Source organism: Gymnoscopelus microlampas (genome assembly GCF_963454915.1).
Source record: "Gymnoscopelus microlampas genome assembly, chromosome: 24".
Taxonomy (NCBI): Eukaryota; Metazoa; Chordata; class Actinopteri; order Myctophiformes; family Myctophidae; genus Gymnoscopelus; species Gymnoscopelus microlampas.
Genome location: NC_139961.1, coordinates 29,478,770 through 29,493,602, shown reverse-complemented (window position 1 = coordinate 29,493,602; position 14,833 = coordinate 29,478,770). Strand labels below are relative to the sequence as shown.

The following is a 14,833-nucleotide window of genomic DNA, read 5'->3' as shown; positions in this document are numbered from 1 at the left end:
CAAAAAGCATAACATTTGGCACATATGTCCCTTGGGTCATCCTAAGACATCCTAGAAGGGGTGCCCAAAGGAATCTGAAACAGGAAGTGAGTTATTGACGAAATTGAAAATGGCCGCCTAGTGTTGTCGATTGACTCAAAAGACAACTAAAGAATCTCATAAAAGCATACAATTTGGCACACATGTCCCTTTGGTCATCCTAAGACATCCTAGAAGGGGTGCCCAAAAAAATCTTAAACAGGAAGTGAGTTATTGACACATTTTAAAATGACCGCCTACAGTGTTATCGATTGACTCAAAAGACAACTAAAGAATCTCATAAAAGCATACAATTTGGCATGCATGTCCCTTGGGTCATCCCAAGACATCCCAGAAGGGGTGCCCAAAAAAATCTTAAACAGGAAGTGAGTTATTGACAAAATTTAAAATGACCGCCTACAGTGTTGTCGATTGACTCAACAGACAACTAAATAATCTCATAAAAGCATACAATTTGGCATACATGTCCCTTGGGTCATCCCTAAGACATCCTAGAAGGGGTGCCTGAAATGATCTGAAACAGGAAGTGAGTTATTGACTAAATTGAAAATGGCCGTGTACAGTGTTGACAGATGATGCAAAAGACACTCATAAAAAATAATCTCATAAAAGCATGACATTTGTTACAAATGTCCCTTGGGTGATCTGAATGCATCTTAAGGGGTGCCCAAAAAAAGTTTTAATAATCTCTCAATGGAAAACACTCCTCCCCCACGGGCTGCACTGCTACAACATTCAAATCGAGCAGTTTACCAATCTGGCATTTGGTCCAGAAGCCTGAAAGCTATGCAATCTCTACCATCTCCTGATAAATATGGATGGATTAAAGTCGCTGATTCGTGGACACCTTTATGGACACTCTTGCCAGAGGCTGCCAAAGTTTGTAGAGAACTCAAGTGTGGCTGCAAAGCTGAGCCCTTATGTTCGAGAAAGTGTAGATGCCGGGATGCTGGGTTACCTTGCAGAGCATTATGCCAATGTGCTGGTAATTGCGAAATGGCACATATGAATACATGTAGTTACTAAACACTAATCACAAAAAAACTAATGATCAATAAATAATGATCAAGAAGAAAATACATGAGAAGATAGAGTGTAAAACCAGCAAGAAGATGTAGAGTGCAAAATAAATAAGATGCAGAGAGTAAATTAAGAATATGCAGAGTAAGATAAGATGCAGAGTAAAATAAATAAGAATATGCAGAGAGTTAGCCAAATAAAGAAGATTCAAAGAGTAAAATAAAAAAAATAATGCAGAAAGTGAAATAAAGATGATGTAGAAATGAAAACAGAAGGTAGACTACAAAATACGGCAGGTTATGCACTGCATAACCTGTCGTATTGAGTCTGCATAATATGCAGACTGCCGTGGTCAACTGTTTAAACAGCCATTTAGAATTTCTTCAACATGGTCCCTTCCTAAAAAGTTTAATAAACAAGCAAACAAGCAAATAAATAACCCCTTCTAGGATATATTAAGAAGCACTCAATGTACGTACCAAATGGTACACTTTTATGACGTCCCTTTATGTTTTCTTTTGTGTCAACTGCTTTAGGCGGTCACTTCCTGTTTAAAACCTCTTTGGGCACCCCTTGTAGGATGCGCTCAGATCACCCAAGGGACATTTGTACCACATGTCATGCTTTTATGAGATTCTTTAGGTATCTTGCATCATCTTTCACACTGTAGGCGGCCATTTTCAATTTAGTCAATAACTCACTTCCTGTTTCAGATTATTTTGAGCACCCCTTCTAGGATGTGTTAGGATGACCCAAGGGACATATATGCCAAATTGTATGCTTTTTGGAGATTCTATAGGCTTTTTGAGCCAATCGCCAACACTGTAGGCGGCCATTTTCAATTTGGTCAATAACTCACTTCCTGTTGAAGACTTTTTTGGGCACCCCTTCTAGGATGTCTTAGGATGACGCAAGGGACATGTGTGCCAAATTTTATGCTTTTTGGAGATTCTTTAGTTGTCTTTTGAGTCAATCGACAACACTAGGCGGCCATTTTCAATTTGGTCAATAACTCACTTCCTGTTTCAGATTTTTGTGGGCACACCTTCTAGGATGTCTAAGGATGACCTAAGGGAAATGTGTGCCAAATGTTATGCTTTTTGGAGATTCTTTTGGTGTCTTTTGAGTCAACGGTCAACAGTTTAGGTGGCCATTTTGGATTTTGTCCATAACTCACTTCCTGTTTAAGATTTTTTTGGGCACCCCTTCTAGGATGTTTTAGGATGACCCAAGGGACATCTGTATCAAATTTCATGCTTTTATCCGCCGCGTAACGATTTTTCACTTAGCAGCCCCTACTAATATAAATATACATAAGGTAGAGAAACATTTGAGCAGATATAAACAGCAGAAGATATAAAATCACAGTCTGTAGTGCATGGTTGAAATAGCTTAGAAGTAAGAGCCTGCTTTAGTTGTAAAGGTAGATATTTCAGGGGGAAACAGTACATCATCAAAATACTATATCATATTGCCTTGCATCTGTGGTTAATATGTAGCTAACATGTCATAACATCAGCTATTACAAGGATGTTAAGCAGAAACACCAACTTCTCTTTTGGCCCTCAGTGACCAATAGTATAAGTATGTGGTCATGGTGGTTAGCTGCCAGAGTGAACAGTTTTTTTTACATTTTTATCAGACTTGTCCGATATTGGCTTTTTTACCGATAACCGATATACCGATATTGTCCAACTCTTAATTACCGATACCGATATATGCGGGGATTATTGTGATTAGGGTAAGCTCAAATTTCATATCACACACACCATATACCGTAAGAACTCCTGTAACTTATTTATAAAGCAAAAAAAAAAAAAAAAAAAAAAAATGTTTTTCCAAAAACCGATACCGATATTTTCCCGATATCAATTTTTATGCTAATATCGGCCGATAATATCGGGAGGCCGATAATATCGGACATCCCTAATTTTTATTTCATTTTATTTTATTGTTGTCAGTAGTTCTGTTTTTCAATGTTCCTAATGTTATTCTGATATTTTATAAAGCACAAGGCTGAAGTGCAGGTCACTGCTCAAAAACGTTCAAAATGTGTTCAGTAACTGAACATTCTACGCAAATGATTTCTTCAAATAAAATAAATAAATAAAATAAAATAGTAATAAATGACACACACACACACACACACACACACACACACACACACACACACACACACACACACACACACACACACACACACACACACACACACACACACACACGACACACATATATATGTATATATGATATATTATACTTTATAATTTATTCTAGATACCAGGAGAAAAGAAGGAGACAGATGTGGAAAAGAAGAAAAACAAGGAAGATGCTGATGGGGGGAGGCTGTCGGTGTCCCAAGTGGAATCAGAGTTCCTCCACCTGCCCATCAGGAAACAGGTGTCATACAGGTAGGACACTGCAGGAAACTCACAGTGGCTCAAATGTGGGAAAGGAGACTCCTTTCTAGTTGACGGACATCAAAGCACCGGCAGAGAGTGTGCTGGTCCGTGATATACCTGGTGTCTGTGTTGCAGTATTTAAGTAGATTAGTTCTATGCACTGTCGTACTAAAGCTGGGCAGCATCTGTCTGTGTTTAAACAGGCTGTATCTGTCTAGTTTCTCTCTGTCTTCCAATTTCTCACGCTCTCTGTATCTCTCTTCCATTTGTATGTACTTTCTCTTTCTGAGTACATGTATGACTTGTATGTGTGTGTGTGTGTGTGTGTGTGTGTGTGTGTGTGTGTGTGTGTGTGTGTGTGTGTGTGCGTGCGTGCGTGCGTGCGTGCGTGCGTGCGTGCGTGCGTGCGTGCGTGCGTGCGTGCGTGCGTGCGTGCGTGCGTGCGTGAGAGAGAGAGAGAAAGTGTGAATCTAATTGATGGAAAGGTTCACATAACTCATATTGTTAGTTCACTTGTTCACTCACGCCTTGGTTTTGGAGGCAACAATAAAAAACAGCTGTTTTTACATTTTAAAATACAGTAGCACAACAAGCTGGTGAGTTATGTTGAAATCTGCAGACATGATATCAAGATGAGGTTGGAAACTCATCTTGATATCAGGATGAGGCTGACAAAAAGTCATTCACAGCGATGTCACCATGACACAGATCTATTCCGAGGGGAAAATAATGCGCCAAGATGTGAGGTGTCACAGAGTGAAATTCCACATTCATATTTGGATAGATAACGCAGATATGATGGGGAGTAGAAGTAAAGTCATGATGCAGTGTTAAGAGTGTGGGAGGAGGTGGGCGGATGCATGGCGGCGAGCTTGAGATGCTTGGAAGTGCTTAGAAAAAGACGCAAGATCTGTTGTGTTGACCTCTTCCCTTCCAGTCATCAGTCATCGTGTAATAATAATGTACTTAATGTAGTCTTCAGCAGGGAACTGAAAGTTGTGCGTAGCTGTGGTTCATATGCATATATAGACCTTTCCTTAACATATCTATAACTAAATGTATTGTGTTGGGAAACAGGCAAAGTTTACCTACAAGCCCAAAGCTTGATTTCAAGTTGTGTTATTCAGCACTTCAACAGAAACAGTAAATTCTTTAGAGTGATGCAGGATTGCACTTTATCTTGGTCTCACCACATCAGCTACATTGTTATGACAGATTAGTTTGATGTCTCCTCGACTATTGCTATAGTCTGGTCATCTGCTGTGGGTGGTGACCTCAGGAAGCTCCAGGTTGTCCAAAACAGGGCAGCACGGTTGGTCCTGGTTTGTTCAGTAAGATCCAACGTAGCCATATGCATGTGTGTCTCTCCTGACTTACAGTTGAGGTTGTCTTTCAATATGCTGTCTTGTACTGTACAATGTACAATTCAGTCGTTACTTGTGAGTAGTACTTCTCCTGTTTTATATATTTTTTCCCTGTAAATACTGTGAGATTTGTTTCAAATATAAAGTGCGTTACAAATAAAATGTATTATTATTATTATGATCATAACACTAGAGGGTCCAGCAATGGGCAGCTTTTACTGCCTTGTCTGAGAATTCATATTTTAATAAGATCTTAAATAGGTAATTATCTCTCTTGAATGACTTGCTTAGAAATCTCTGCTGCATCTATAGTAATTAAAATAGTCTTAAATCTTATTTAACAATCTATATTGCTTTTGTTTTATCTTAAATGTCAACTGTTCTATTTGTTACTTTTAGTCACAATTATCCATTTATCATATTTGTGATTATTTTAAATTTTTTGTGTGAGTGTTTTTTTTCCTCTTTCTTTTTTTCTTAAGTTAGATGGTTTATTATGTACTGTATGCTGAGTCCTGACTTTTAATCTTTTTGTATTTGCAATTTATTGTTCTTAACACATCGGGTGCCAAACACGGTCTGAACCGTGTGTTTACATAGTGGCGGTTCCGAAGCTTCGGTGCCGAACACGGTCTGAACCGTGATTTCAGTCTTTTTGTTTTTTTTCGTTTTTCTCCGCGCGGGCGGGGCTAGAGCAGCTCTGGGAGCACCCATAGTAATCCTGCGAAGGAAGTGCCAGATCGCTCACCGGAAACAATTTTTTTCCCCCCATCCGCTTCCTGTCTATTTCCTACTTTGAAACGCCTATATCTCCGAATCTGTTTCCTGTGGGGAAAACCGGTCATGCGCGATGCGCGATCCCCCCCCGTTGTAACCCGCGAGGGGAATGTTATGGTTCCAGCCTGTAGCCAGGCTCATGGCACAACATGAATCGATGCTTTTTTTGCGTGGATTTGCTTGTAACGCACGAAACTTTAAACAGCAAAGCGCAGTCAATGGGGAGAATGCTGGCACCCACGGTAAGTTGTTATGAAAAAATGCTGGCACCCGATGTGTTAAGTGCAACTGTTTTTGTGTTTTTATGTGGACCCCAGGAAGCCTAGCTAATCCTAATGTGGATCAGTAATAAAATCAAATCAAATCAGATCAGAACAAATCAAATCAAATCAAATCAAATCAAATCAAATCAAATCAAATCAAATCAAATCAAATCAAATCAAATCAAATCAAATCAAATCACATCAAATCTAAACAAGCCTCTGTTTTGACAGTGCACTGCAAAATCCTGAGTGTTACTTTAACTACATGGGCCCTTTTGGGTCCATTTGTAAACTCTCAGCGTTTAAGTAACACTCAGGATTTTACTGTGCTGTACAAAGTTCACCCTGCAGTCAGTGCATGTCCCCAATTACTATACTATAGTCAGTATTATCCTCTATTCTTTAGTTCAGCGTTACCCACATAAACAGAAAGTTCAATATGGTGTTACTCAGTGGTTTCTATATTGACTTTTCAGCTGCTATTAGGCGTTGAACAGCGATTGTAGAGCACAGAGCAGTTATTTGATTTTCATGGGCAACGTAGCCACAGCCTGCCAGGATTTCATTTTGTGTTTGTTGCTTCAGTTGTTGTTGTTTTTTTACATTAGGAACTGCTCTCCCAAAAGCCTGTGCCCTGGCCAGTGTGACGTGGACCAGGGGAGGTTCCCACTCCTTTCCATGACAAGGGGCCTGGGGCCCTCAAACAGTATTTTTTCTATGATTTTTTCCCCTGGCCAACCCCACTTTGAAAGCCTGCGATGTAGTGGAAGGAAAGGACTCAACTATTGAGCCCCGGTCAGAGAACTTCCCAAGCGTTGAAATCTGCTTGTCAATGCACGTCAGAAATACAAACAAAGCAACTTCTGTGTTCTTCACACAGACGGATGTCTGTCAAAGGGATTCATGCTTTCTCCACAATAATTAGCAGTACTTGTTGTCAGCCTGTGGAAAAGGAAAGTACAATAGTCGTAGTCAACTAACTACACATTTCAACAAATTATTTCACATATACATGCTGTGGCAACTTAACATTTGATAAAACATCACTTCACTGAGGTTCCAAAAATAACTACCCCCCCATAACTAATTGTTATTTTCATCACAATGTTTCAGTCAAGGACCTTCTTCAGGCATGATGATGCCTGAACTATGTCCTTGACCGAAATTTGCGATTAAAATGATTTGTGGTTAAAATGATTTAATTATTTATTTCATTGAGCAAGTCACAGTGAAAACAGTGTGCAGGATGCAGGTGGTTTAAACAAATCATTATTATTAAATCATCTGTTTATGTGTATTCTCCAGCAACGCACCTGTCACAAAGACTTTGCTCAGGTGTGCAGGAGACTTTTATTATGTGCCACCTGAGTGACATATCTCATACATACAAATATCTCAGTCTGCTAGTGCCACACACACTCTTCTAGCCCACAGGTTTTCAAAGTGGGGGCCACCAGATGGCGGCCGGGGGGTGTCTTTTTTTGTTCTTTTTTAAAGCCATTTTGCTACAGCCAGGGGCTATGGCTATTCGGGGTTCCTTGGCATGGAAAGGTCCTGGAATTATTTAAGCTTCAGGGTTCTACAGTAGCTAGCCATGACTTCTCTTTTTCAAACAGTTTCTCTCCGTTACATGCATGCTCAATGCATCAAAAATAACGGCCACTGAATTGCTCATGAACGCGTGGTACCAGCCTTTTGAAAAGAGCTTATTTCTGGAAATGTTAAGTTAACTTGCAACAGGACGTGAGTCATCCATAGCAGCAGCAGCAGCAGCGGTGGTGATAAGTGGTGCGTTGATTAAAACTGAGTGTGAGTTATAGGATGTTATTCGTTGTGACATTTATCAGGACAGAGAGGGTGGTCTACTCACTCCCTGAATTTGACCTTTAGATCAACTCAGAGACAACTGCTGTAATGTGAGAACTGAAGTTAAATAGGTGCAAAGGACTGATGAATAGATGCATAGATTGATGGGCCTACAAGCCAAGGTCATAATCTGTAGTATATTACATACTTTAGTACAGGATGTAGCAGTAGCCATTTATTATCTCTATGGACATCTCTATGACCCACAGAGCGTTTATTGCTTTATAAAAAATGTTATGTTTGTAAGATTATCTATGACTCGAAGCAAAATACTTTTAATTTATTTTCCCAGTTTTTCCCAATTTTGTCATGCAGTTACATCATGACTATTTGTGCACATGTACAGACGTCAAGCCACACATGCCAGTGTACATGGCCAGTGAGCACAATTCTAATTCATACCGTCTATTCTGAATCATGGCGTGCTGTGATTATCATTTCGGTGCCCATCCCTCTGCACAGCAGATCGTGCCGTCTCCATTGCCACGAACATGATTGCCTGTGTATCACCGGCTTATCATGCAGGGATACTCTTTTATCTGACCAGCACTCCCCTCCCTCCCTCTCCACAATTAGGTGTGTCGACATCAGTCAACAATAGACCTCTCTCCACCTCTGTAGGCTTCAATGTGCCACTCGAGCTTAGCTCCATTGTTCTGGCTTTGCTTCCATCGTTCTCCTCGGTCTGTGAGTGTGTCAACACAAACAGCGTTAAGTGCTTCTACTCAGAGACGGCTAGGCCAAGAGTTCGGCACCCTTTTCGCTTCACGTTATCTAACCAGGGTTAATTATTACAGTATTACCGCTCATTGCAAGCGTCTCTCTTAGTTATCAGTGTCACAGATGTCGATGGGAAGTGTGAACGTGTACTGAATGATCCGAAAGCTGAAAGCGACCCATAAAGATGCTGTGGTGTGTGGATTAGAGTTTATGTAGTGCTGGTCTAGTCTGTTATGTTGCCTTTAAGCCCTTATTAACACGCAGATCCGCTGGTCAGACCATGGTTATTATCCCCCTGAGGTGAAATGTAATAATACAAAAAAATTATAACATCTGAAGTGCTTTTCACCACAGCTGTTAAAAACAAGACAAAACGGACAATAAATAAATACTGTAAATTAAAATAATGTCACAAACGTCACAGTTGGGGGATTTCCGTGCAGCCAACCCAGGGATGATGAGAATGTTTAGTTTTAATCCTGGGATAATCAGTCTATACTAGGCCATGCATTCATTCACGTCATGCATTCATTCACAGTGACCACAGCTGTCCACACGTCTTACCTGAAGGCCCCAGGGCTTCCCAATGGTTTCCACAGCTGTGTGTACAGTGTGCGTGTGTTTGAATGTGTGTAGGGCTGTCACTATTATGACATTTTACGTGACGACTAATTATTGTACAAATAATTGCGATTAACGATTTAATTCTGTTTTTGTCGTTGAACGCTGGAACGTATGAATAAAAATTACATTTCTCTTTGGCTTTTAGGGTTTGAAGTTGCGCAGGTCAGACATGACAAATAACGTAAATATACAAAGAAATGTGTTTATTACAGTACATACATTTAGCCAAAAAAGTGCACAATGTGATAATGCATAGACCGGGCTGCTGCAAGCAAGTCATTGAACGGTAACCACTAGATGTGTTGTTATATAATGCTGCGGATTTTCTCATTTTTAACAAGTACTCCTGTCCATGAAAAAAACATAGTTTTTTCAATTATGGATACATTTAAGTGAGTTCTCTCCATGCATATTGCTAGCTCACCAGTACTTTCCACCTCTGCATTTTCTTAACCCATTCAATCCGGGAACGCATCTCTGTCATTTTAAGATTTCTTTGGCTATTCAAAAATAGCAGATATACAAGTTCATAGATCTGCTATTTTTGAAAATGTGTGCAAATCTTTGAATACATATTTTTTAAAGCGAACATCAGAGTTACAAATGTTCGCTTTAAAAAATATATATATTTAAAGACCCACGATTTTCCACAAATTTTCCCAAAAATAGCAGATCTACAAGCTCATAGCGCAGCACTCGGTGCTGCGCTATGAGCTTGTATATCTGCTATTTTTGAATTGCCCAAAGAAATCTAAAAATGACAGAGATGTGTTCCCGGTTTGAATGGGTTAAGTACCTCCACGGTGGTAGGTGTGGGACGCCCTCGTGATCGATGCCCATGCACTGGCTCCTACAGCACACGTTTTCTGGTTGGGAGGTTCTGGTGTTCTGTGGTAGACTAGTGACCGGCCAGCCTCATTGCCCTGGATGCTACCTTCTCACTCACCCTTGGTAGTCCCCCATAAGTAACATGCTTGGTTGCAAAATAAAGAGCGATGAGATATACATACTGTACATACTGTATACCTCATAGTATACCTCGTTCATAACTTATAAATTGATGGTAGACGTGGGTTTTCACTTCATGATGGAAGAGAGTGACTGTACCATCTCTTAGCTGGGTGTTACGTTTCTTTTCCTTCAGTTGCATGCACTCCCTCAGCAGTGGAGGAGGACATTTCTTCATTTCGTTGCAGGTTCCATAACTCTGTTTCTCTGCTAGATCTGTGTGTGTGTGTGTGTGTGTGTGTTGTCAGACACTCTAAAAGCAGACGAACAGACTGACAGAAGGCTGCATAATCTAACTGGGTTTAACCAGTAATCCAGATTGTGTGTCTGTGTGTGTGTGTGTGTGTGTGTGTGTGTGTGTGTGTGTGTGTGTGTGTGTGTGTGTGTGTGTGTGTGTGTGTGTGTGTGTGTGTGTGTGTTAGAGACCTACGTACAAGTTGTCAATTTTCCTGACTCACCACAAAAAGTTACATAAGGATCAGTTATATACAGTACTGTATGTGGTACTGCAGAACTCTCTCTCTCTCTCTTTCTCTCTCTATGTCTCTCTCTCTGTCAAACAGCTTGTAGGTATTGCGGAGTGTGAAGCCCAAGAGAGGAGAAGACAAATAACTCAAAAGCAGGGAGACCATGTTTTGACGTGGTACATCCTTATTAAATACATGTTCCGGCTCAGATGTGAATTATGTTGTTTATAATCTCAAACAGATGGCAACACCACCAACAGCCCTATTTGGTTAGGCATTAGTGTAAGAGTTCACAAGTTTAGCTTTCTCTCTAACCAGCGTCATTTAAGGACGCTTGTTCCATTAGAGTTCAGCTGCTCTTTTCAGCATTTTCTCGATATACAGTATGCAGTGAAATACTGTCGTTTTTATTGTACAGACAGTGGTGTGTGGCTTGTCCGGTGCTATAGTATGAAGCATGATTTATCCTTACTTGCGATTTATGCACAACTTAAGTATAAATCAGGCATTACTCCTTATGTAATACGTTATGGTGGGAGACAAAAGGAAAGGAGGGGGCAGAGAGGAGAGGAAAGAAGAGAACAAACTCAAAGAGAACACATTCGAAACTGACCTAAAAAAGCAGATGTCCGCAAATTACAATTGGACTTAGATAAGTCTATCCCCCACTAGATTGCTCCCAGAGAGTCGGTCAGTCGCACTCCGTCAGCAAGCTGATTGTGTCTTCCTCTGCCTTGGATTGAGTACATTTCAGTGTGGTGTGACAATCAATGTGCAGAAACTCGAAACCTGCAGGGCGCAGGTGGGTAGAGAGGCCATCAGAAAGGCCATCAGAGGGTCACAGGTTCATTTCCCTCTCAGTGGTTCTCAAACTTTTTCATGTCAAGGACCCCCAAAATGATATGTATTTGGATGTGGACCCCCATCTCAAAAAAACATTTTGTGCCATGGACCCCCAGAAGCAAAGATGTGAGTAAAAATGTTTTGCTCAAAAACAATTTGCACAAAAGTTCACGATTTTTCAAAAATTGTAGATCTACAAGCTCATATGAGCTTGTATATCTTCTATTTTTTAATAGCCAAAGTATAAAATATGGTTTAAGTGGTTAAAATGATTGTGACGCTATATTAATACATTTTGCTGGGGACCCCCTGGTACCCCTCCAAGGACCCCTGGGGGTCCCCGCCACTCCCCGGACCCCACTTTGAGAACCAATGCTCTCTACGTGTCAAAGTACCTGAGCAAGACACTTGACCCCTAACTGCCCTGCCCGAGCACTGTGTGCTTATCATAACCATCTTAGCGCCATCAGCTGGGTGAAGCTGAAACTGAGCAGAACAGGTTTAATAAGGTCTACATAAAAAGGAAATAAAATAAAAACTTTGATTTTAGAAGTCTTACAGTATGTGAAAATAGTCACTGGAGAAAAATATCTAAGAATAAAGCCAATAACAGGAAAATAGTCTATTTATGTAAATATATGATACATATACTGGATGGCTGAAGCTGTGAATAGATGAAATATTTATTGTTCTTCATGAATATTTCCAATCCAGCACCTCAAATAATTGATTTCATTAGCTTTTGTATGAAGCTGTCAATATACTTGGCCCCTTCTTTTTTCTCCCTTCGTGAAATCTCTTCGCCGAAGATAGCCAACCTTGTAGATCTGTTATTTATGGGTTTGCCCCAGCCCAAAATAGGGACAGTAAGGTTCATGTGGTCAAGGTATTGGCATTGGGCAGTGTTGCCCTGTCTGCTTATTATAAGCAACTTTGGGCTTGTTTTTCTGTATAGTCGCTTGTAAATATTGGGCGTGTTTCTAAAGTGTAGTTGCTTATTTGAGCTTGTTTCCTAATGTCGTTTAAACTAGTGGTTCTCAAACATTTTCATGTCAAGGACCCCCAAATGAAAAATATTTTTTTGCCAGGGACCCCATACCAGATTTGTGTTGTTAAAATGTTTTAAAAAATAGTCAAAATGTTTTGAAAATAGCAGATCTACAAGCTCACTAGATTCGCGACGCGTTGTGAGCTTGTAGATCGTCTATTTTCAAATAGCCATGTTTAAAGTGCTCATGTGGCCTAGTCGCTTCTTTTGGGCTTGTTTTCATAGACCTTGTCACTTATTTCTCTCGCAAAATCTGGCAACAGTGGCATTGGTGTGTGTGGTTTAGAGTAGACCTTTCACTCACTGACACTCACATAGAGTGGGAGAATGAGACGAGGCTCCTGCAGAGCCAACCAGTGCTCTGAAAACTGATGTTAATATAGCACATAAATAATTAATATAAATCTCTTTTTATTGCATCAGATTAAGGCTCAGGATGTCTGTTTCATGTTCATAAGCAACACAAAGGGGGACAATATTCAAGATCTCTCCACTATAAATCTTTAAAAGGCCAGATCATTCTGGCCCTCTCTCTCTTGAGAAGCCTGACCAATCAGTGTCACGGACCAATCAGTGTCGCTGATCAATCAGTGTTGCTGACAAATTAGTGTCTGAGTCACTGCACCAGGCCCTCTCCCACTTCACTTGCCAGACAACAGAAGGGAACAACAAACTGCAACAGCTGTGAACAGAGTTTGTACTGTTCTATTGCCCCGTTTTCAGACTTTGTGAAGTTATGTGTTTAGCCCAGACGTAAGTCATAATTTTTCCTTTGCTGGTATGCATCTATAGGCCGTGCTATCTGGAAATAACAAGATTAAGTGAATTGGTCTTAATTGGCCTTTCTGAGTATTATGCTTCTGTGCTGAGAAAGTTATGTCATAGAACAGTATGTAACACTGTAACATTTGCTTGAGTGAGGGACATTTGATACTTGTGACTTTGGTAATATTGCTGCTTTGTTTTTAGTCCATTGCTGATGGAGACAGGACAAGCTATTTGTTTGAAAGCTTAAGTCTGCCTAAATGCTTATAGGCAGACTGGTTTAGTTGTGTGAATTGATTGCTCGTTTGTGTTTGTATATGATACTTTGTTTGTATAGGCTTCAAATTACCATTGCATATAATAGAATGTGCTTTAAATAACCTAGTGTTTTATAAAGTAAGCCCATGTGGACTAGGCATCATGAAGTAATGAATCTCTGCTCCCTGAGTCACACAAGCATAGACTGAAACTAATTATAATAAAAAAGGGCATGCCGAAACATCCGTTTTCAATTGGTTTGATACTACTGTATCTACCTTTTACAGTATCAAACCTACTTAGCCAAGATGATACTATAAACAAAGATGGCTGCCAATATCCATTTTCTTGCCACTTCACCCTCAAAGTTGCCGCCTACCCATGTCCTCTGTGAAGAGCCCATAACGCTGCTGTTTTGAGACCATGGAATATATCAGAAGCAAGATTAATTTTCATGACTCATAAGTTCTTTCATTTTAAGGATTTCACACCAAAGAGGATTAATTAGTTAAAGAGCTTTGATTTCCTTTGGACTATTTGTATTATTCTGTGGAAGAGCTATGTAGACTACTGGCAAGATCTAAACTTTCTTCTGGTACCCTTTCTGCTGCATAGATAGATCATTATAAATTGGAGTTTTGTATTTTTAGTTTTGGACACTATTAGAGGACAATGTTAAGGAGTTTGAGCTGCTGACCATTTCTGTTGACCTAGTTTAGCCTGCTGAGAAACCTGCTATTGAGTATTTGAGTATGAAACGGGAAAGGGAAGTAACAGTAGGACTGATTATTATTATTTGTTTTGAGCTCATTAAACACACCCAGCCTTGTGTACTGTCTGACCCTCTTAAGGCAGCTAACACACTGTACGACTTCTAAAGTGGTCAGGGGGTCATCAGATCGTTCTGTATTTCACACTACACAAGTCTCTTCCTTGAAATCAGCTGTCATAAATCGTTGTGGTTTTCACACTATATGATTGATCTCCGACAAGGGAGACTCTTGCAGACACTGCAAGAGTTCACTAGGATGCGATCCAGACCCGATACATACATTTGTTTTTATTCCAATTCCGACGTCACAAAAACATGCAAGGCTCCCGTGATATATGCGCTGTTGATTGACATTAAATAATTCTCTATTTCTCTGTATGTCTCTCTGTATGTCTCTGTATGTCTCTGTATCTCTCTGTATCTCTCTCTCTCTCTCTCTCTTTCTCAATGAAACAAACAAGTCAACCAGCTAAAGTGCGCAATGCAATTCAGAAGCATTTCCTCTGTGATAATAAAAAAAGTATGCCAGTCTTGATGACGACGAACCTTTATGTACATGTAGGCCTACAGTAGGTGACAAAGGAATTTTATCCCCTC

At 40.1% G+C, this 14,833-nt stretch overlaps 1 protein-coding gene across 1 annotated transcript in view; it reads left to right on the top strand.

The window, feature by feature from the left end:
• LOC311040716 (diacylglycerol kinase zeta-like) overlaps positions 1–14,833 on the top strand; it is a 168,239-nt gene that overhangs the window by 2,001 nt on the left and 151,405 nt on the right. Inside the window, exon 2 of the mRNA XM_084051063.1 lies at positions 3,337–3,470. Coding sequence (XP_083907189.1) covers positions 3,337–3,470 — 134 coding nt within the window. The remainder of the gene's footprint in view (positions 1–3,336; positions 3,471–14,833) is intronic.